Source organism: Esox lucius, chromosome 24 (assembly GCF_011004845.1).
Source record: "Esox lucius isolate fEsoLuc1 chromosome 24, fEsoLuc1.pri, whole genome shotgun sequence".
NCBI lineage: Eukaryota > Metazoa > Chordata > Actinopteri > Esociformes > Esocidae > Esox > Esox lucius.
The window spans coordinates 24625082-24650008 of NC_047592.1; the positions used below are offsets into that span (position 1 = coordinate 24625082).

At 43.0% G+C, this 24927-nt stretch overlaps 1 protein-coding gene across 7 annotated transcripts in view; it reads right to left on the reverse strand.

Annotated features, from left to right (window-relative positions):
* The window catches only part of col4a6 (collagen, type IV, alpha 6), a 148068-nt gene that overhangs the window by 46382 nt on the left and 76759 nt on the right, over nt 1-24927 (reverse strand). For 5 of the 7 annotated variants that reach the window (XM_020044247.2, XM_020044246.2, XM_020044245.2 and 2 more), the window contains exons 5-9: nt 4879-5058; nt 4674-4793; nt 3864-3920; nt 3522-3557; nt 183-245 (exon numbers count right to left, since the gene is read on the reverse strand). In XM_020044247.2, the coding sequence (XP_019899806.2) occupies nt 183-245; nt 3522-3557; nt 3864-3920; nt 4674-4793; nt 4879-5058 (456 nt within the window). Of the gene's footprint in view, nt 1-182; nt 246-3521; nt 3558-3863; nt 3921-4673; nt 4794-4878; nt 5059-11425; nt 11511-11622; nt 11707-24927 lie in introns of those variants that run through there. The other 2 variants (XM_020044248.2, XM_034290610.1) reach the window with 2 other exon arrangements.

Here is a 24927-nt window from a genome sequence, read left to right on the forward strand (position 1 = left end):
TGGCACCAACTGACAATAATATGAATATATTATTATCTGTATATTTCGTCATTCAACAGCTTTATAGAGTAAACATGAAAAACATTTCTGATTCCACTGCTTGAGATAGGGTAGCTTCTTTTATCTATATTGCCTGTCCTGGTTTACAGAATATAAAGATCAACATGTACAGATATACGTACAGGGAATCCTTCCGGACCTCTGGGGCCAATGAGACCGGAACTTCCTCCTGGACCTCTAGGACCCTGAAGAGGTAAACAGAATGACCAGAACCACGACAGGAACACAGAACAAAGATTTAGAAGCTGGGTCATGACTGCGTGTATATAGTATACTGTTAGTATATCCCCTCAATCATTATATACATATAAAAAAGATATCTATAGAAATCCATGCCCTCTCTTTTTCATGCACACCTACAGTGTATGCAGGGTAAGGAAATGTAATGCAAGTGAATGACTAAATGACAGAAAACTGGCTTTTACAATAGAGGTGGTTAAGTCGGAATTTGAAGTGCATAAAAGGGTCAAGGTTAGATTTCTACTGTTCACACTGTTTATGAAACATTTATCTACTTGTCCAGCAAAAAATCTCAACAACACATAAATGAGTGCTAAGATGCAAAGATAAAATATACTGAATGCTGTTATCTAAGACCTGAGGTGTAAATTATACAAAGTACAAGTATTTCCCCAGTGTTCTCCAGTACTTGTATGTGTTCACCAGGGGAGGGAAATTAACTCACTTCACCCGTTCATTTGGGTGTTAATGATAAACCTCCCTCTACTGGTGAAAACCGGCCAAGAACTTTCACTTTGTACTTTTACACCACTGTTTTCAACTCCAATGTCTTTGAAATCACCACTCGGGTTTGAACAGAAAATGTAATGACTTCCTTGTTAGTGCCTTTGGAAGTATTTAGACCCATTCACTTTCTTAAAATGCTGGTGTGTTATATACTTAATGTAACATAGATCTTTTGCCATCAATCTACACCCAGTAACCAGTAATGACAAAGCAAAAAGAAGTTTATGTAGTACTTTGTAGAAGTGCTTTGGCAGCGATCTCAGCCTCATGTCTTCCTGTGTATGCCTTTACTAGCTTTGCACATCTGGATTTGAGCAGCTTCTCCCATTCTTCCTTTCAGACCCTCTCTAGTTCTTTCAGATTGGATGGGGTGTGTCGGAGAACTGCAATCTTCTGGTCTCCCCACAGACGCTCAATGAAGTTCAAGTCTGGGCTTTGACTGAGCCACTCAAAGACATTCATAGGTTTGTTCTGAAGCCACTCCAACATTTTCTTGATGAAAAGATGAATATTCACCTCAGTCTGATGTCCTGTGCACTTTGGATCAAGTTTTCTTAAAGGACCTCTCTGTAATTTGCTCTATTTCCATCCTTCAACCCTGACTGGTCTCCCAGTCCAGCTGCAGAGAAGCATTCCCATAGCATGGTGCTCCTACCACCATTTTTCACTGTATGGATGTCATTAGCTAGGTGACTATTGGTACCCTCATTTTGTGACATTGCGCTTGGTACTCTGGCTCAATATTTGAACTTAAAGACAGACTAAAGAATCTTTTTTCTCATGCACTCAGTGTCTTTCTGTCATATGCCTTTTAATAAGAAGTGGCTTCCATGTAGCCATGGTACCATAATGGCCATCAGAGATGATTGCTCTTCTGGCAAGTTCTCCCATCTCTGCTGAGAAACACCTAAGCTCTGTTAGACTGGCCACTGGATTCTTGGTCACCTCACTGACCAACACCCTTCTTGCCCATTAACCAGACAACCAGATCAAGGAAAAGTTATGGTGGTTCTGAACTTTGTTCCATTTCACAATGATCGAACCCACAGTGCTCCTGGGAACAATTCCATAGCAATTCTTTATGACCTTCCCCAGATCTATTCCTCATAAAAAATGTCAGCGGCCAAACACTTCTGTGGATGTCATGGCTTGATTTTTGCTCTAACATGCATGGTGAACCCTATACAGACAGCTGTATGCCTTTCTACACTCACCTAAAGGATTATTAGGAACACCATACTAATACTGTGTTTGACCCCCTTTCGCCTTCAGAACTGCCTTAATTCTATGTGGCATTGATTCAACAAGGTGCTGAAAGCATTCTTTAGAAATGTTGGCCCATATTGATAGGATAGCATCTTGCAGTTGATGGAGATTTGTGGGATGCACATCCAGGGCACGAAGCTCCCGTTCCCATTCAAAGATGCTCTATTGGGTTGAGATCTGGTGACTGTGGGGGCCATTTCAGTACAGTGAACTCATTGTCATGTTCAAGAAACCAATTTGAAATGATTCAAGCTTTGGGACATGGTGCATTATCCTGCTGGAAGTAGCCATCAGAGGATGGGAACATGGTGGTCATAAAGGGATGGACATGGTCAGAAATAATGCTCAGGTAGGCTGTGGCATTTAAACGATGCCCAATAGGCCCTAAGGGGTCTAAAGTATGCCAAGAAAACATCCCCCACACCATTACACCACCACCAGCAGCCTGCACAGTGGTAACAAGGCATGATGGATCCATGTTCTCATTCTGTTTACGCCAAATTCTGACTCTACCATCTGAATGTCTCAACAGAAATCGAGACTCATCAGACCAGGCAACATTCTTCCAGTCTTCAACTGTCCAATTTTGGTGAGCTTGTGCAAATTGTAGCCTATTTTTCCTATTTGTAGTGGAGATGAGTGGTACCCGGTGGGGTCTTCTGCTGTTGTAGCCCATCCGCCTCAAGGTTGTGCGTGTTGTGGCTTCACAAATGCTTTGCTGCATACCTTGGTTGTAACGAGTGGTTATTTCAGTCAAAGTTGCTCTTCTATCAGCTTGAATCAGTCGGCCCATTCTCCTCTGACCTCTAGCATCAACAAGACATTTTGGCCCACAGGACTGCCGCATACTGGATGTTTTTCCCTTTTCACACCATTCTTTGTAAACCCTAGAAATGGTTGTGCGTGAAAATCCCAGTAACTGAGCAGATTGTGAAATACTCAGACTGGCCCGTCTGGCACTAACAACCATGCCACGCTCAAAATTGCTTAAATCACCTTTCTTTCCCATTCTGACATTCAGTTTGGAGTTCAGGAGATTGTCTTGACCAGGACCACACCCCTAAATGCCATGTGATTGGTTGATTAGATAATTGCATTAATGAGAAATTGAACAGGTGTTCCCAATAATCCTTTAGGTGAGTGTATATCACGTGCAATAAATTGAATATGCCATAGGTGGACTTGTGTGTAGATTGAAAAAATATATTGAATAATTTTGACAAAGATGACATGAAATTTTTTGACATACTGTTGTGTGCTTGCTCAGTAATGTTTTTGTTTGTGTGGCATGGTGTGTGTGCTATTGTAAGAGATTATTTTTTGCAGAACATTTTGCATGTACAAGTGGAATGCATAGAGAACTTTGTCTTTGTGAAAGAGAAGTTTCAATTTGATTTCCTTAAATAAAAAAAGCTATATGATTGGTGTATAGGAATGTCATGTCTTACAGGTACACCGTCCAGCCCAGGCAAACCAGGACTTCCCTGTAAGGAAACCAGAAGAACTGTGAGTTCAACAACCAGCCCTGCATGATCACAAAACATAGAATTAAAAAGGACTAGGGTGATGGGGAGGGAGGGAGGGAGGGAAGACGAGAATGTTTTAGGTCAGACTGACATCACTGGATGAGACGGGATGATTCCTTAGCAAAAACATAATCTCCCTTTGTCCAAACATTCAGTGTAGTTGGAGGATAGGTAAAGTAATCAGGAGGTATGGGTAGAGGAAAAGAGGGGACAGGAATGTCAAACTCTTCTTGATAACATTCTTCTGTGTTTGTGTGTACTAACCCCATTGAATCCAATGTAAACAGGCTCTCCCTTCTGACCTTTAGGACCAAAAGGCCCCTGTGAGAAAGAGACAGGGAGAGAGAGACAGGGAGAGAGAGAGAGACAGGGAGAGAGACAGGAATAGATAGAGAGGGAGAGAGAGAGAGTGACAGGGAGAGAGAGAGAGTGACAGGGAGAGAGAGAGAGAGAGACAGAAAGATTGTATCATAAGGTTACACCTGTAGCCCACCTACTATGAGCTTACGTCACAACGTTTTAACCTTAAGTCTGTCACACAACCTGCCACTATACAACTTCAGTAACAACAGGGTAAATAAAACTCTTATTTTTATTTTCTATATAAATATGTGATTGCATAGATTTATTTTGCTATAACACTGCACAATATTAAGTGGTTATTAACATGGTCCCATGTTATTTCTGGCCTTTAAACAACCTGTAAGTGATTTAAGGTCCAACAAACCTTAAACTAGAATGAAATAATGACAATAATAATAATAAAAACATACACAATTTAGCATAAGCGACTTACGGACTTACATGTATGCAGACACGTAACTTAATGATAGTCAAGGGAATCAAACCCACTTGGAAGTGAATAGAAAACACGATGCACTTCCAATTAAGCTATATAAGACAAAATCCAACTACCAGTAATTGATATACATTTTTTGCATATATTGCTAGGCTTTCCTAAATTAGAAAATTTCCAAAAAATCCTGGTTGGAGCAAATTCCAGATCTCCACCTGATTCCCTGATTCCTCCAAAACTTGAGGAAAGTGTCTGGAGTTTTACTAGGTGTAACTCACATCCAGCCCAGGAGATCCAGGAATTCCTCCATCTAGCGATCTGGGGCCTGGGTCTCCCTGGGTCCCATTGCAACCATCAGGCCCTGCCAGACCCCTGCCTCCGCCGGCCCCAGGGTGACCCTGCAGACAGGTAAACAGGGTTAGGGTGTGTGTGACTGAGAGAGAGAGAGTGTGTGTGTGTGTATGTCTGTGCTATAATACTCACAGGGACTCCGTCATTTCCTGGGAACCCGGGTACACCCATGGGCCCCTTGTCTCCTTTCAGCCCAGAGGGGCCCTTTATTCCGATATTACCCCCCTCACCTTTGGGCCCTCTAGGTCCATAGCTGCCTGAGATACCCTCTGGTCCACTGGGTCCAACAGGTCCAAGGGCCCCTGGACGACCCTGTAAAGAGGGTAGAACATTAGTTAGAGAGGCCCTAACCAAAACACCACTAACAGAAGTGAGAAGGCCCTAACCAAAACACCACCAACAGAAGTGAGAAGGCCCTAACCAAAACACCACCCTCAGGAGGTAAGAAGGTCCTAACCAAAACACCATGGCCAGGAAATGAGAAGGCCCTAACCAAAACGGCACCCTCAGGAAGTCAGAGGAGCCCTAACTGGAGTGATAATTGTTAAGTGGTCAAGGGCGCATTAACCGATTTTCTGATTTCCAGTGCTTGAAAATGTGACTGTTTAAAATACTTGATTCCTGAAAAGTTGTTTTAGTTTGCTTCGAGTGTGCGTGCGGGCGTGCCTTTCTAGACTGAGCTAGATGTTCAGCCGATTGTGCTATTGTTTTCTTTATGCTAAAAAGATAAGGATATACCACTAAAGGCAGCTTGGCCCTTGTCGCTATATACACTGATATCACATTCACATGGTCATATTCTGGTTCTGACACAGAGACACAGAGATTTCATACAGAGACTTTGAAAGAGCAGAAAGAGTAAAGTGAGGCTGGCAAAGAATTAGAGAAACAGACAGAGAGACAGAGCCTTAAAGAGAGAGATACAGATCTGGATATTGTGTGCGAGAGAGCAAGATATCTGTTGAGTCGACAGCTCCGGAAAAAATGAAGAGACCACTGCACCTTTTTCTTTCCTTTCCAAAAAATTTGAAAGGGAAGGTTATGTATGAGGAACAGAAGGGTTAAAATTAAGAGACCACTGCAATCTGAACGCTTCTGTTCCTCACTCAAAACTTTCCTTTTCAATGTTTTTGGAAAGGAAAGAACAAGGTGCAGTGGTCTCTTATTTTTTCCAGAGCTGTAAGTGTGTGAGGCCATTTTCCCTTATTTGGTCCAAACTTTAGAATACGATATTTAGGCTTAGAATTAAGGTCGGGGGAATAAAGGGTTTGGTTTAGGAGTTAGAGTCAGGTTTAGATGTGGGAGGTTTCGGTGTTAAGGTTTACAGAAAAAATACATTTTGGAGTATAATAAAATAATTGTGTATGTTTATATGCGCGAGATAGAGAGGGAATAACAGAGTGTGTCTTTTTTTGTAAGGCATTGTCCTAAACAGAAATGTTACGTTCAAATGAGTCCAAGACAGTCCGGTCTAAATTTGTATTACTCAACCTTCACCACATGGTGGCAATAGAGATCATGCATTTGGCACACCCAAGGTGTAGGCCATTAAAACCATTGATGTCTATGGTAGTGAAACTCTCAGTGACAATCAGTCATAATCTAGGGGGTGTGTGATCATTAAGTTTTCTACAATGAGTTGCAAGGAGTACTCTGGGAAGGGGGGGGGGGTGGCATTCTTAAGACAGGTCAGAAAAGAGTCAGTGAGATGACGTCGACACACCCGTGAGGACACACTGCTTACACATACACACACACACTCAGACACACACACACACCCCTTCATTAGCAGAAGTCAGGGCAGGTTTAAACTTAAATAAGTAGACTTAAGGTCTGAATCTAACAAACCGCTTTCTTTTCTATGTAGTCTAGTGACCAGACACAAAGTGTCAACATGGACCAGACCAGCCAGAGCGGAGCTGACCAGAGACATTTGTGTCACGGCTCTTCTCTGTCCTGGCACCCAAACGTTGGAACAAGATTACACTCGAAACTACGACAGCAGAGTCCCTGCCCACCACCTGAAAACCTGTGCGACCTCACCTTTTCTGAGAGCATGTAAAATAACTATTGAGGGCACAAACTGAAAGTCGCTCTGCGGACAGAGCTATAAATGTCAAACGTAGAATTAATGATCATACAGACAGACCTAGCATTGCTCCAGCACAAAAGCTGATGCTGATGTAAAATGCAGCATTTGCATATTGATTTCATTTCTGAATAATAATAAGAAACTTTTTAAATAAATATTGAATTACTTAAAAACAAGGAGTGGCATTACAGTATCCTTCCACAAGGAGTCGCTAGAGTGCAACAACGCAAGGCAGCCCGGTCCAACATCCGACGCTGTGATGAGACAATTTGCACTACCTCTTATTGCCCGCCTCCCCTGTAGTGGTTAAGGATGGGCAGATTCCATGCCTGAGGGCTGCTTCTCCATCTCCAACCATCTCCACGAGACTTAATGACAGGGAGAGGCTCGCTCCCAGGGGTCCGCCACTGAAGGACTCACACCTGGTTCATAAGATGGAACTGTACTGAAGGGGGCTGACAGGCCACTATCTCAATGCCCTTCTTTTTCTGTCTGTCTGTTTCTGTCGGTCTGTCTTTCTGTGTATCTCTCTCTCTATCCTTCTTGTTCCCTCTGTCGCTCTCTCGTGAAAGGGATCAACTTTTATATTTTTTTGGTAAGAGGTTACGTTAATGGTGTTAAGTACTGTAACAACCTGTGACATAACCGCCTGGTTGTTCCTCACGTTTAGCTAAAGCCTTTACAGAAAAATATTACCAAACACAGAGGGAGGGTCTGGGACAGAGGTTCTCCCTAACCGGCCCGTACAGTCGCTATCAAGTGTTTTTAAGAACATTCAGGACAAATATTTATTGAATGCGTTTTGGGTTTTTATTTCAGCACTTTGATGAACAATATAACATGCTGTCGTTATTGTGAAAAGGACAAAATACCAGCATTTTGTTCAGCCAAAGAGAGCTTGGTCTTACTCTGACCAAACCAAGGTTGAAAATGAATAATGAAACATAACTGACGGGACACCGGGGGGGGGGGGGCTGTTTATCCTTCGCACGGTCTGACAGGAAGATAACCGGACTCTTACTGACCTTACCAGATCTACAGGGGAGGGAAAGAGTGTCAGGAGGTGAGAGAGGAGGCATAAAGGAAAAGAGAGGGAGTAGAAAGGGAGAAAGAGAGGGGGGAGAAAGGGAGAAAGAGAGGGGAACATGAGTTCTGGGTGCAATTCCCCATACAGATCGAAAACCTCAGTGAGAGAAAGACAGAAAGAGAGAAAGAGAGAGAGGGAGATGAAAAGAGAGAACAGAAACCTGAGGGAAGAGAAGATAGGGATTACACTGAAAAAACAAATAGCAGATAACAACAGGACCCAGACGGAAAACCCTGAACAACGGAGGCAGAGAAGAAAAGGAGAGACAAAAACAAGTGAAGAAAACGAATATCCCCCCTCGTATCCACCAATCCTTCACCCTCATTAAAATTAAGTTGTTCAAATGTCCATGCTTTCATGCTATACGTGCCGAAGGTAAACTCAAAGTTCTTCCCAATTCGTCGGACGACTACGGAATGCTCCGCTGCATCATCGTTTGCTACATGTTTCAGTCAGAGACTTCTCACATTTCAGTTAGACAACATCCAAATGAGTGTTCAATTTGCAAATGCTACTTTAGCCACGCGTGTACTGTTTCTGGCCTGGCCCATCGTTTAATGGAACTCATCAGAATGTTTGGATCTGTTCTTGAGATGGACATATCAGTGTGACGCCTTGAACTAGGTTACCTGAATCAAGCAGTTTTGAACTAGGTCACCTGAATCAAGCAGTTTTGAACTAGGTCACCTGGATCAAGCAGTTTTGAACTAGGTCACCTGGATCAAGCAGTTTTGAACTAGGTCACCTGAATCAAGCAGTTTTGAACTAGGTCACCTGGATCAAGCAGTTTTGAACTAGGTTACCTGAATCAAGCAGTTTTGAACTAGGTCACCTGAATCAAGCAGTTTTGAACTAGGTTACTTGAATCAAGCAGTTTATAACTAGGTTACCTGAATCAAGCAGTTTTGAACTAGGTCACCTGAATCAAGCAGTCAAGGGCTTGATAATTGTTTGACAAGTTGACTCATGTGTATTAGTTCTGGAACACATCTAGCCTTTGACTGAGACTTACGGCTTCTTAAAACGTTTTTGCCGGGTAAGAGAACTGAGCACACATTCTCATTTACAACAACGACCAGGGAGCAATTAGCAATCATTTACAGCTGCCTTATCAGGGTGAGAATCACAGTCACCACCTCTCAGTTTGACTGGCCACTGTGAGGCGCCACCATCCAGTATTCATCGAAGCACATCAGAGCAAGCTCTCTCTCTCTCTCTCTCTCACTCCATCCCCTTCCCTCTCTCTACTTCACCATCTCCTATACATTCTCTATGTCTGATTCATGCATTTTACTTTCTCTCAGAAGCACGTTTCCCCTTGATCCCAAACCTTGTCCTCTCCCCCTTTTTCCTCTCTCGTTCCTCCTTTCTTTCTCTCTTGTTCTCCTTCTCTCTAGGAACTAAACTGCCCCAGGTGAGAGACCGCCCCCTCCCGTTCCTCCTATCTACCATCTGGTTGCATACCTCACTGGTTACCATATCTAGCCCCGGAGCACAGTGAACTGCTGCCTGTGCTCAAGACTGAGGAAGCCCAGGTAGGAATGAACTGTATTTGTGAATATTTCTGATAACGACACTAGTCACTCGCTAAAATAGCGCTGAGTTTCTCCCTTCTCGTCTTCCGGGGGAATCACTGGAGGGTCGTTTGACAAGTAAGGTAAACCGGCTATGAAGACTCACACATGAGCGTGTGTGAGAGGCACATCGGCCTCCCTCCAGCCCAGGAGGTCTGGTTAGGGAGGCCCTGTTAGGGAGGACCCTCCCAAACTTCTAACGACTTTAAATGGTCATACATGCAGGGTGTACAGGAGGAAAACCACACAAAGAAATTCTTGGAGGTTCCAGCTCGACCGTGCTAGAGATAAACTGACTATATCTGATCAGTGATGAAATCATGGTGTGTTTTGGTGTGTGTGTGCATGACTGTGATAGGGTGTACAATGCTCTTAGTTGAAGACACAGCGCTCCGGAACAGTGCTCGTCTGACCGATGTTAGGCAAATTAATGGCGCTTGGCTGAGGCCAGGTCTGTCCAACTTACAATTGGGAAACGTGCTATCTGCTCTCCTGGACATACATGCATCGCGGTGTCGCGGAAGGGCCACAAAGATCGTGTCTGAGCCTTCTGAGCCAAAGTCGGTTCACTATGCTGCCATCTAGCGGACAGAGTGGGTTCAACCTCGACATCAACAGACCAAGCTAGCAACCATTCTGATCTGCACCTTACAGCCCTTTTGTAAACACACATAGAGCAAACGTGCAGCTAACATACATATATTACAAAGTGTGACTGGTTTTTATATATATACACATACTACCATACAAAAGTTTGGGGTCACTTAGAAATGTCCTCATTAACAAAAGAGAAGCAAATTTTGTCCATTGTCCATTAAAATAACAACAAATTGATCCGAAATACAGTGTAGACATTGTTAATGTTATAAATGACTATTGTAGCTGGAAACGACGGATTCTCTATGGAATATCTACATAGGCCTTTTTTTGTCAACAGCGTACAAAGGCCCATTATCAGCAACCATCACTCCTGTGTTCCAATGGCACATTGCTAATCCAAGTTGATCATTTTAAAAGTCTAAAGAAGGCCAGTTTTATTCATTCAATAATCAACACAACAGTTTACAGCTGTGCTAACATAATTGCAAAAGGGTTTTCTAATGTTCAATTAGCCTTTTAAAATGATGAACTTAGCTTAACAAACACAACATACCATAGGAACACAGGAGTGATGGTTGCTGATAATGCACCTCTGTAAGCCTGTGTAGATATTCCATTACAATAACCAGCTACAATAGTCATTTACAACATTAACAATGTCTGCACTGTATTTCTCATTCGTTTGATGTTACTGTACCGGACAAAAAACGTGTTTTTTTCTTTTGAAAACAAGGACAATTTCTAAGTGACCCCAAACTTTTGAACGGTAGTGTATATACTGTACACTTACTCTGCTTACTTCATTTAGTTATTATTAAGATGTTCCTATAATCATATGCTTTGTAAACAGAGTTGTTTCTGAAGGAGCGGAAGGTCAGATTTGAACCCAGTCTGCAGTAGTACATGTGTCCCGGAGGCAATGGCTCAGAGCGCTAACCACCCTAGACTACTTCTTTTACTGTATTTGTACATTTTCAATCGTAGTAGTGTGTCTGGTTTATATGGGACTCCCTTAACCGAGACAAGCAGAATGACACCAGTACGACCTTTGCTATAGATTGTGGCCAATAAAACCAGGTAACCTATGAATGTGAACTACCAACAGAAACATGAATGTTCACACACTCACACAGATGCTAGTAGCAGCCACCCATGTATGGGTGTGTTCAATCACCAGCCATGTCACCCCGCTTTGTGCATGCACACACACTTCTTATTGAAGCATCAGTCCTACAAGGACCAACAGCTAGATTCACCCCAAATCTGCCCATCGACCGCCTCTCACCCTGGCACACACATACCCCCTTTACCCTCACATGCCCTCACCTCCCTCTGTGCCCGCCGTCTCTCTTTCGTCCATCCATCCATCCATCCCTCCACCCAGAGAGGCTTCCAACCAGTCGCATCATCTTCCAGCAGACTGCGTCTACTGTGGCTCCAAATCCCCACGGTCACAAAAGACACAATGCGACCTATTCTTTACCCATAAGCCCTGTGGCATTACCGCTCCGAGCCCAGCCTACCTCACTTCCTGTTAGAACCCCTGTTAAGGTCGGTGCGGAACAGAAAAACAGAAGCCATGACCAGACAGAATCTCAGCTCCCCGCCTCTGCTATTCACCCCGCCCTAGGCCCCCGGGTTTAGCGGGATCCTTTGTCCGTGTCCGGCCAGGCCAGGGGGAAGACTTAGGCTGTCGCACCGCGTGCCCACTGGGGGGAAGTGATGGGCGTTGCACGAGGAAACAGACGAGCGAGGACAGGGGGCATGGGTGGATGTTAAATCGATCGGGAGGGGGGCGGGTGTTGATAACCTAATTCCAGACTGTGTGTGCAGACAAACACAGGCACACACATTGGACGTGTTATTCTGTCACACACACACATTCATATTGGACAGGCAGAGACATAAAGGACAAACAATGGCAGAGACTCTGGCTCTGCAAATTCGTCCCTTTCTTGTCTACTGTATGAGAGACAGAGACAGCAAGAGTAATAGAGACAGAGAGACGGGGAGAGAAATGGAGACATACAGGGACAGGGAGACAGAGACAAAGAGAGAGAGATACAGAGAGCGACAGAACAATAGAGGGACAGGGAGACAAAGAGAGAGATAGAGACTGTCCAAGCGATGAACATACAGTACAGGTTAGTGAGTAAGGGAACATTTTCCAAAAAGGCTTCCTATTTTGGATAGGACTATCCTATCTCCTCTTATCTTATACAGGATGGAAGATCTGAGTCTTCTCTACCAAAGCACCCTCATCCTCTCCTAGAGGTTAAACCTTCCATCCTAAAACATGGTTACATTGATTACACTAGAGATAGGAATAGTCCTTCGATAACATCCATTATATTCTTTGGTCTAAACTACATCCTTCAGCACAGAAGGGTTCATTGCATTTGAAATCATCAAAGTATTTTAATACAGCCATTCATTTTTTATTGGGATTTATGTGTTTACAGTATACATTTTATTTGTGTTTGTACTTTTACGTTTGAAAATGTTTATTAAATATTTCCTGCCAAAGAAGGTACACATTTTTTTTTGCTCTACTGGATTTGAGGGATTAGACATTTGCCAAAGGAATTTAATCCTTCCAGTTGTCTTCACGTTGTCTCTTTTCCTGCTCTCCCATGGCAAAACACGATCCAATAAAATCTTTGTTATTGTTGGTCTATCACGCATATTCCTTTCCACCCATTAATAAAGCAACATGCCCTATTAAAGGAACCTCAGGCAGTTTTGTTGTTAATGATCTACCTTGTTTATTTAAATGGACCACCTATGTATAGGTTGTTCTAATCAAATAAGAAGAATATGTACATCTGCCAGCGACTTTGATCCACTGAGCTCCAATGTGATCTTAACACAGCTGTCAGTTGGATGGATGAAATGGACTAGAAAGAAGAACAACTGGACATAACGTCTGTGTTTCAAATAGGGATACGGTCTTCACCTTAAGGTTAAAATTGGTGAACTTTGCACTTAAGGAAATTGGGAAAGCAACGCTTTACCAAATGATCAACACTGGACCCTCTACTCAGAAAACTGTCAAGGAAGAAGCCAAACAAGGTGAAAGAGGGATGGAGGAGGATGGGAGAGGTGCTACAGTCTGAGGAAGTGATAACAGTACAGGGTGTGGATAAAACCATGTTGTGTGTAAGCCAATTTGTTACCTATCGTGTACAGTGGATATACAGTAAAAAGTATTTTGTAATGTAAAAGGTTCTTGTAATGTAAAAGAATGAGACAAACATAAAGCATGTCTTTAATGTGACATATAACATGAACAATTCAATTGAAAAACAAACTGAAATCTTTGAGGGGGAAAAATAAAAAATAAAAAACTCACAATAACCTGGTTACATATGTGTGCACACCCTTAAACTAATACTTTGTTGAAGCACCTTTAGATTTTATTACAACGCTCAGTCTTGACGTGGCAATATTTGCCCACTCTTCTTTGCAAAAGCACTCCAAATTTGTCATCTCCTGTGCACAGCCCTCTTCAGATCACCCCACAGATGTATGTTTAATTGGATTCAGGTCTGGGCTGTGGCTGGGCCATTCCAAAACGTTAATCGTGAAGCCATGCTTTTGTGGATTTGGATGTGTGCTTTAGGTCGTTGTCATGCTGAAAGGTGAACGTCCTCTTCAGCTTTCTAATGGACGCATGAAGGTTTTGTGCCAAAATGGCCTGGTATTTGGAACTGTTCATAATTCCCTCCACCATGACTAAGGCCCTGGTTCCAGCTGAAGAAAAACAGCCCCAAAGCATGATGCTGCCACCACCATGCTTCACTGTGGGTATGGTGTTCTTTCGGTGATGTGCAGTGTTGTTGTTGCACCAAACATACCTTTTGGAATTATGGCCAAAAAGTTAAACATTGGTTTCATCAGTGCATAACACATTTTCCCACGTGCTTTTGGGGGACTTGGATGTTTTTCTTTGTAAGAAAAGGCGTCCGTCTTGCCAACCTACCCCATTGCCCATTCATATGAAGAATATGGGAGATTGTTGTCCCATGTAGCACACAGCCAGTACTTGCCAGAAATTCCAGCAGTTCCTTTAATGTTGCTTTTATGCAAAGGTTTTTATTTGACATTTTTCCCACTCGAAGATTTCAGATTGTTTTTCAATTGAATTGTTCACATTCTAGGTCACATTAAAAGTGGAAAAAGATCTTACATGATTTATCTTTGTCTCATTCTTTTACATGTAGACTTTTCTATCTACTATGTGTGGTTTTGCGTGTACGTGTGTGTGTTCTTGGTTTACCGTCTTAGTGAGGACAGAAGAACAAAACAAATAAATAAAATAAGGAAAATTACACATAGTCGGCCCTAACTTTGACAAGAAGATGAATCTGGGGTAAGGCATAGAATTATGCTTAGAATTAAGGTTAAATTGAGGCATTAAGGGTGAGGATTAGTCTGTCATTCCTTCTCCACTACCCTAGACACGTATCTAAACAAAAGGTGTTTGCTTGCTCGGCTATCATTATACCACAGGCAGGACAGGTTATAAAAAACAGTCATTTCAAACCAAACGTTGTAGCAATAGTTGTTATATAGTTCACTCTACAGTTGTCAATACAATGTTGCTGCCATACACCTTGCATAGGAACCTGCCAATTTTATCTTTAAGTTTAGGCTTAAAGTTCAGTTTATTGAGGTTAAGATTAGGGTTAGGTTGAGATTAGGTTCAGATTTAGGGGTAAGGTAAAATAGCCATTTTTAATAGTATTAAATGGCCGGGCCTCACCTTGATAGTAAAACCAACAGATTGTGTGTGTGACTGTATTTGTGTGTCTAGAGAGGAGGCGGTCAGTCCAGTCCAGCTGTGTTTAGGTTGGGATTGAGATTCCTGCATGTTTTGATAACGCTTCACTGTGTGTGTGTCGTGTCTGTGCAGGGCCCTGACTGTCCGTCTGTGCAGGGATCCAAAGCGTGGGATTCCTGTCTCCGCTGTTGCTGTGGGGGCATGTGAATCTTGGCTTCAAGTCCATGTTGGGCCCCCATCATCACGGGCCCCAGGGCCCTGCCGAAGCGTAGGCCCTCTGCGGACCTTCGGCCTGTTCAGAAGGCAGATAGGGTTCTGCTGACTGCAGGGTACCACTGGTGTCTACAAGTCTCCAGGATTATGTGGGACTCATTCTGCCCGATGCAAGCTGATATTTCGTCCGCTCATCTGCATTGTGAGCCGTTGGCTGAGTGGTACTAAGAGCACTATCGAATGCACATTTTGGCTAGAGGGCCTGGTGATGCTTCCCGCGAGCTTGTGTTTCTCTACTCTGACATTTAATGCAAAGATAAAGGGCCAACCTACTTCAATTGGGATTATTCTTTTGCAGGTCCTCTCCTGACGCGCCCCACAAACCCCACCAACAGCGACGAACACATTGCTCGCCTTAAATAGAACAAATATCTATTTCAGCCTTCGACAATGCCCGGTGCCGGTGGAACAACCAAACAGGCCTGGGTTCAGTTTGGCAACGCTTCCCTCCGTTTTAGAAAAGAGGACGTGTGCCAACATGTTGAACTGTAACCTCTCCCGTTCGCCAACCCCCGTCCCCCAATCTATCCTTTAGTCCCAATATAGGCGGAGACGTGAACTAGGTGACCTTGTTATGCACCAGAAAGGGCAGGGCTGCCTTTGCAAAAAGAGGATTGTGTTTGATTGAATGATTCTAAGGTACAGATTAGATTGATTACTGTGATTTCATGTTAACACTAGAGATCTGGGTAAAAGTCTGTTCCTGCATGAAGACAATCATTCATACACACACTTAGACACACACACACACACACACACATACAAACACCAATGCAGACAGGAGATAATCGGAATGCTTTAGCATGAACGTTTATGTGGTTTATCTATGAATTATGTCCCAGACATTCAAATCCCTGGCATTTTGTTATTTAAAGCAAACGGAAAATAACCTGTGAAAAAGAGAAAAGAAACATGTTAATGACTTCACTCTCTTAATTTAATTTGTTCTTTCCAGCTTTCACTATCATCAGATCATATTAGTTTTTTTTATTTTTTATTATTTATTTAATAAAATAGACATTCATGGTGGAGTTCTAACACAATTTCAGTTCCTATGAAGGAGTTTGTAGGTTGTAATTGAGTGTGATACATCTAATCCAGATTCCAGAGCGTTGTAAGGACGTACTCATAAGTTCTGAAACCAGAACAAAGTTAAAGAGAAAGTCAGACGGAAGCTGAGCTCCACAGCCTCATCTATCAAGAGTTCAACAGTAGCACGACTGATCTAAGATCAGAACGCACTAGTTCATATAATGTTATTCATTTGGATTGAAACTGATTCTCAATTGGCCCTTCTGACTCAGGGGAGACAATTTGAAAATTCAACAAAAGGGGGCAGTGTATTGCATTGAAAGTCCACATAACTTGACAAAATAAGACAATTATTTACTGTATCTTGACCATATCTAAGATACATGCTTTAAAAAACAGACACTATCTCACGAAAAGTTTATATATCCTCTGCTTTCCCTCTCTTTCTCCTTTGCTCAGCTTCTCTCTCCATGCTTCTCTCTATCTGTCTCTTTGAACTCGTACAACAAAAAGAAAGCGAGTGGAGGGGATTGTGAGTGAAAAGATGTCATGACGAAGGGAAGGAGGGAGGGATGGGGGATGGTTAATGACGGGATAGAGGGAGGCTGTCTGACAGCTAGGGTTTGTCTCTAGTTTAATGACCAGCGTCGTCGTGGAAACCACTCATCACTGGCCCATACACCTGCCAGACAGACCAGCAGTACTGGGGGGTCGAAGGTCAGAGAGAACCTGAAGGAAGGAGAGGCAGGGAGGGATGAGAAGAGAGAGAGAGTGGGGGGTGGAGTGGTCAAGAGGGTCATGGGGTAGAAAGGTCAGGAGGGAGAGGTCAGGGGCGCTGCTGTGATAAAAAGAGGAGATGGTGGAGGGCGTGCTTCGGTTCAAAGAAACAGTTAGTTCCTTAAAGTTAGGAAGCCTGACTGCACAGCTTAGTTTGCAGAGCATGGCCCTTGCGACGCCAGTGTTCCATTTCCTTTGGGAGTGGGGGGGGGGATTGGGCCTAGATAAGATTGTCTGCTAAATAACTAAATAACTAGAATGAAAATGTTGAGTTGATTCTGCTTGAGGAACTAGAATCGCACAGTACTGTATGCTTCTTATGCAAACATAGAATCTCAAGCAATTGTTGCCAACAGCTATGGGGCACAACAAAGCAGAAGAACTACGGTTTAGTTTTGAAGATGACCTGTTGATTAAAAGGAATATGGAATCCACCCAACAACATGTGAATATCACTGAATATCACTGATTCACGTGTTGTGATGTCTGGCTACTTGCTAGCTGGCCTTCCTGTCTGTCTGTCCACCTGCCTGTCTATCTGTATGTTTGGCTGTCTCTGCACAGATGGATGGTGTTCATGGCTTTGTTGGTACATTTCTCCAACTCTAAGGGAGGTAAAACTTTGCACAAACTCCATGCATCAATCAGTTATTTGTTTGAAAGTGTGTGTGTGTGTATGTGCCCGTTGCATGCGTACACCTCCTGTAATCCTAAACAAACCTCAAGTTTATGCATAGACTGAGAACCAAGATCCTTCATGAATAGGGGAATGTGGAATTGACCAAAACAGAAACCAAATAATCTGAAAGGTTTGCGGTAGCCGGGACTTCCCTGAGGCACCCCTGTAGTAGTCGGTTAAGAATGCAAATTAACAGGACATGGTACACCCTTTTACAGATGAGAAGGTACCGGTGTCTCTAAGAAGATTCTAGAGGATTCTTTGTTTTGGTCACTTTAGCCCGCATCAAGAACAGGGAAGTACCTAAATATGCATGTGACCCCATTAACACGCACACACATATATACATACGCACACACATGCATACATACATATGCACACACATACGCACACACATATGTACACACACACATACATATGCACACACATACATACATACATACGCACACATACACAGACACACACACACACACACACAAAGACAGATCCTCTCTTGGCCCTCCGTATGGGTACGGTAGACTAGAGGCCAGTCAGCAAAACCCAGACACCGCTAATAATCCCAAAAACAACTCTTTAGAAAACGCATGGATAGAGAGGGAGGGAGAGGAGGGAGAGGAGGGAGATGGAGGGAGATGGAGGGAGGCGCGACTGACAGACAGACAGACAGAGGGAGATATGGGGAAGATAGAGACACATGGAAAGAGGTAGACAGTAGAGCGGGATTAAAGCACCTCTTTAGAGTTCTCCCAGCGCCAGTCCCGATTATCTCTCCGTGTACAGTCACAGAGTCACAGAGTCACAGAGTCACAGAGTCACAGAGTCACAGAGTCACAGAGTCACAGAGTCACAGAGTCACAGAGTCACAGAGTCACAGAGTCACAGAGTCACAGAGTCACAGAGTCACAGAGTGAGAGGGAAGGAATGCTCCTGTTCAGATTACATCTTATTCCTAATTCTACGGAGTGCCTGTGTCCAACAAGTCTGCGACATCATCTCAATCCTTTCATTTATTCTCATCTTATCTTCTCTTCTATCTTTTACCTCCCCTCCTCTCTCTGTCAGACAGGATTAAGGAATTCGGTCAAAAGGGGGTGCCAAGATGTGCTCTTTCATCGAGGGGCTCGAGGAGGGCAGAGAAAGATAGAGAGAAAGATACCCTCCGATGCCTTTTCCTCCACAGGCTCAGCACTGAAGACAAACTAATCTCTTCATGTTTTTTTTTTCATCAAAAATAAAATAAAGATACAATGTACAATCTATTACACTGGTCCCCTTTATTTGTAAAAGATCCGAAATGTATTCCGACCAATTGATTCAGCAGCTGATTCTATCTTTGTATCTCTCTCCCCCTCTACACCTATCGGTCTTGGTCTCTCTTCCTCCCTCTCTCTAGCTCTTCCTCCTTTCCTTTTGAGGCTAATAAAGACACATGTTTCAGGGTCTTGGGTCTTCGTGTATACCCTGGTGGTCTAAGCAGATGAAAGCCGGGTGTTGATCTTAGCCGTGCTTAACAAAAACCATCCTGTCGTTCCCTTGCGACCTCTCACCTCTGGTGGAAACGGATGTTATTGGTCCAAATCATTCTAAGGACATTCCTGTTAGACATTTGAGGAGCGATTTTCTTTTCTTTCTCCCTCTCCCTCTCTCTCTCTCTCTGAAATACAGGACTCCGAAATTGTTATGCATTGCACATCCACATATTTAACTGGCTGTGTTTCTAATGGATAGCAGCTAAAGAGGCTTGTTGATAGGCCTGGTAAGTGGATAGACATTGGGCTGTGTACAGCCGGGCTGAAGCCTTAAGCCTTGAGAAGGGAATGCCTGTCAAAGCATTGGGTTACCACACTGATTTGAGATTCTTCCACCACTTTTAAATAGAGTGGATCTGTCACACACCCCTGTCTAGACAGGCAGGGACTACCACTGTTCACTGGTCCCGTCACTGGTACAGTCTCTCCCACTGACCCTCGGCCAAGACAATGAAAGCATGCATTTGAGAAGACTTGAAGGTATTGGTGAGGCGGTAAGGCCGTCTGTGTCTCTGTCTGTCAGTCACTCCGTCTCTCTCTCGCCGTATCTCATCGACAATAATATGCCAGAGTGTGTCTGTGTGTGTGTGTGTGTGTGTGTGTGTGTTTATAGAAAAAAGTTAAAAGACAAAGTTAAAATATATGAAGCCAACAAATAAAAACGACCTGAAGGCAGAGGTTTCTATGCAGAGATTTCATCTCATTAGCCTGCACCTCTGAAAACATCGTCCACTTTGCTGGCGAACCAGACTGTCTTCTTAGATGCACAGTTGTTCGTCTGTCTCTTACTCTGCCCTGATCCCTCAAACCTTTTGATCGGAATGGTGCCCATAGTTTCTACCCTCCGGTCCATGGGAACTGTCAAGTACGTTCACCGTAACCTCTGGATCATTTTTTGGATTGGCTCAAATCTTATCACTCTGTAAGGGATACTGCAACTCCACAGACATCATAGAGACACTGCAATGTAATCAGCGTTTAGCCCCAGAGGCATTCCATCTGCCCGCAGTGTCACACCCTGCTTTCTCCCTGCAGACAACATTGTTTACACCCTAACTCTGCTTCCATCCCGTCGATCAAGACGAGGCTAAAGCGCCGCAAAGAATGAGCCTGTGTTGCCCCCGTTAGCAGCCCCAAGAATCATTGAATATTGTGACATTGATGTTTTTGCGCTGTCAATTTGCTCCCTTTGCAGGACACCCTGCTGGCATCAGTGCAACGCATTGCTGAAAAAAAGCACTGTTCAGCACCTCCTAAAGGAAAGGTCTTCCTACAGGTATGTCAGCACCGCCTTGCAGTGACCTCGCTCAGTTCTGCCAGTTAAAAACATCCAGGCTGGAGGCCGACCATGTTGACCATGTAAACAGGATTAATTTCCGGCCTACTTTTGGAATGTTGCGATTGAACCGAGCAATAGTTTCTCCTACCTCGCAAAGACAAGTGAAGCTATTTAAAAAATGGCAACATTCCTGCCCCACCCTGAGGCAGCATTATATAAAAAAAAAAAAAAATGCCTTCAGACAGGTGGCATTTCAGACGCAAAAAACATTCTGTACTTTTATAGTAGAGCCTTTTCTTTCAAAGGCTATTGATGTTTCATGTTTTTAAAATGGTATTGTTACTATTTACAGTTACTTGTTAGCCCTGATCTGACTGTACTTGCTCTGGTTTGCATTACAGAGTGATATTGCGTTGTGTATTAGGCATGCATATTGTTATTCAGAAATATAACTTTTTCTATGGGGGATTACTGTGGGACTTGTGTTATTATTGTGGGGACACAACTTCTCATCATATTAGAAGTGGAAATCATGGTAAGAGTCTTGATGCCCATTATAATTTATAAAAGGGAAAAGAATGTTAAAAGGGAATGAATTGTCTTTGTTCTCCTACCTTATTTTTTAAGGGAAAGTATCTGCTGAAAAATGTAACTTTCATTTATTTTAATCTTAGAGTTAACCAGTCACCAAAACTACAAAGAGACATCACCTTAATGCCAACAAGCTAAATGGACATCTTATCAGAAGAATGACTCTGCTCTCATCAAGACATGAAATGTCAGCACTTGGAGTTGAATAAAATCTCCTTGAAGCTTTGAATTTTTCCAGGTTCTTTGGTCAGATGAGATGTGGCTTTTTGGCAACAAACACCAGAGGATGTGACATCAAAACGGGACCTTCATTTAGAGTAAAATCTGTTTCTGTCAGAACGTTAAAACTGGGTCTTCTTTGGATCTTCCAGGAGTAAAATTATCCAAAGCATCCTCCAGATCCACAGAAAAATTACTCAATGACTACAGAATCAAGATTTTTCAAAGGCCATCCCAGTACACAGACATAAATTCCATGCACAATCGAGGACCAAGGACTGTTTATGACCTGGAGATCAGGAGGGATTTTAAATGGATGGATAGGGTCAGAACCTTTTGTATGTTTCCCTTCCTCATCAAACATTGTCAGCCTGCTTGGATCAATGGTCTTCTCAACATTTTTGTGATGACATTTCAAGCATTGTCAGATTCATTTTTTTAGGTCAAAACCTGTGAGGTGCTTGTTAGCCGGGGGAATGGATTCACTCCAGCGTCTTCCTTTCTGTTAAAGATTTTCTTGTGGAGGGAGCAATGTGATAGGAAACCGAGCGGCTGCTGAGGTGTGACTTTTCTAACTTTAACTCTGCTGGTCCTGCTGTGCCTCGGGAAAGGGGAGATAAATGGGGTAACCTCTTTTAAGTTAATTATTCAACATTTAAAGCAATTATAGGGAAGTAAAACTCACACAAACGGCATCAGGTATTATACTATATTGTCTAAATTGCATCATGTTGCTTGCCACAGCAAATAAACCTGTTTCTGAGCCTTGGATTTTGTAGACATTATTTATACATTTTTCCCTGAAAGACAGATTTCAGATATTTTCACAGCATGATGGACAGAAATGTTTCGCTTGAACTTGGACTGATTTTCAATTTTTCCCTGGCGGTTTATCCTGATTTCTGGAATAAATTACACTTTCACCAAATTGCTTGCTGCGGCCAGACAAATACCTATGCTTGCCAGCAAAAGTGCCTTACGTTGTCAATTCCCTCATGTAGATGACATTTGTGATATACTTCATTGCATATTTGTTCAAGATATTTCCCTGGAGGATCGCTAGATTTTAGACACATTTCCAGGATAATGGCTTTGTTTTTCTGGACAAATTTCAGACACGTTTCCCTGCTATCTTAGCCTCTTCAAAGTTCTGGATTCTAAATGGATGTTTCAATACTAACAACATTTTGCAGAGCCAGTCTGGTTTAAAAACTCTCAGATTTTGGATACAGGTAAATGTTCCTTTAAAAAAAAAAAAACCTGGAACCACAAAAGGGTTCACTTATAGGAATATCTTAAGAATCTCTTAGGAATCTTTTTTTCAATGAGTAGGGAGTGTATGACTGAGGTAAGATGACACCAGCAAACAACCCCCATTTATTGTGATAGGGTGGTAAGCTAAAATAATACTACATCTGTGGTACACACTGCATAACTAAGCAACAGAGCTGTACCTGCACATTTAGTTGAAAATTAGTCTGTGACCTTTTTTATTTACCAACCTTTTCAATTATAGTTCAAGATCTGTGATTTAGAAGACCAAGCCTTCACTTCAAACATGCTTCCAATACAAGAGTGGCTTCCTTCACTATGTGGTGATGATTTGATTTATTAATTACAGTTCCGGCTCAAATGTGCTTCTAAATTCCTGCATGGTGGAACTGAACCACGACCATTTAAAAGAAGAAAACTCCCAAAGTCCCTCAATGGCTAAGGTCGTTGTGGTAGTCTCCACAGATCCCAGGTCTGTGGTTAGGACGAATGTCTTCCTCAACCATGTCTCCATTACAGTACAGGAGGAAAAACCCAACACCCTCCACTTAGGGTTAGGGCTAAACAATGGGAGTGTGTGTGTAGAGCATAATGTGGTCGCCACCGTGTCATTTATGGCAAATCCTCTGTGTGTGTAAATGTAACCTGCAGTCACAGTGTGTGTGTGTGTGTGTGTGTGTGTGTTTCGGCTGCCTCAGACAGCCCCTTGGTAATTGTTGTTTGGGTACGGACTGGGCATGACAGAGGCAGTAAGTATATATGTGGCCTTGTGCCGGTACGGTTTGTGTTGTCAGACAGACGAAAATTCTTGGAAGCTGATAGGCTACGGAAACCCAGACATGAACATGAGTGGGTAATGCACACACTAATATCCCATAGACCAGCCCAAAGCGTGCCAGCGCGTAATCCCTGGAGGCTGCGTCGCTACAGATGCAAAAACACACACACCGACAACCCGTTACGGTGCACCCTGGCAGATAGGGGCCTGAGCCAACCAGACCTCCCGAGAGAGAGAGAGAGTGTGAGAGTGTGACTTTAACGGCCTGCTGGTGAAGATAAAACCATTCACTTTGATATCAGTTAATCCGACAACACTAAAGTCAATTTTGTGGATTAGAAAAACAATGTGTGTGTGTGTGTTTGTGAGTGTGGTGACTAATAGCTTGCCAATCAATTTCTAACAGCACCTCGCCAAAACAATAATGACGCAGAAAAGAAAGGCCCGACAAGAGACTACTGGTCTGCAGGTGCCCTTATTCAAACCAGACTAAACAGACAGAAAGAAACTGGGATGAAGAGAGAGAGCGAGAAAGATTGAGACGGACAGATGGGCGTACAGACAGAACAATCACATTTCCTCTGTGCTCTGGGCTAAACTGCTTGCTCCAACTGGAGGCGGGTGTTCTGCCAGCTTCATTCATTGGCAATAACAACACAATAGATTGTGAAGCATGTGTGCGGGAGTGAAATCCCAAGATAATTACTTTCTGTTGTTCCTTTTAAACGTGAACAATAAATAATGCGTTTGGGCAAAAGGAGAACCTATCAATGGTTCTTGAGGCGTTAAGGAGTTTCTCAAGTGTTGCCGTGTAGTGGGATGGGAAGAGAATGGAGCCTGCACCTCCTGGGGTTATTGGTTTGATCTGAACTCACCTCTGTCAGTCCTGTCTGATAAATAACATAAACGTCACCGATCTAGTTGACATAAATGCATGCCCACCAATTCAGGGCAGGATCTGGGTTCACTTGGAAGGACATGCAGTCGGGAAAGAATACAAATAAAAATCTCTACTTTCCTTTCAGGGTTCTTTTTCCTTCTACTACTCTTTTCACTGTGTCACCGGTACCCTTGCACTCATGCCCTACTCACAGTTTGGGGTGAGTAGCCAAGCGCTAACGTGTCAGTAGGACACCTTCTCATTTCACACCTTCTACAGAACGACAGCTGAGCATGGACAGGATATTTCTCCTTGTAGCTATCAGTATGCCTACCATGTTAACCTCGTCCTCAGACACTTACACATAGGGGAAATAAGCCTGGTACAATGAAAAACATTTGAAGTTGGCTTTAGTGAGTGTGACTATATCATTTTATGGGAGTTATCTTACTGAGTATTTGTCACCTTTTGGTTTTAGCCAATCAAAATACTGAGTGGCGTGGTTCGTAATGGTGCATTATGTCTGACATTATATTGTTTAAAGAAATTCAATGTGAATTCCATCCAGTCAGTCAAATGACAAAGAATAATGTCTTTGCCTGGGCTTTCTCCGATGCTTGAAAGGCTTAGTACGATATTCTGGTTGAGAGAATGAGAGCGAGATAGAGAATGAGAGAGAGAATGAGAGCGAGATAGAGAATGAGAGAGAGAGAAAATGAAAGCGAGATAGAGAATG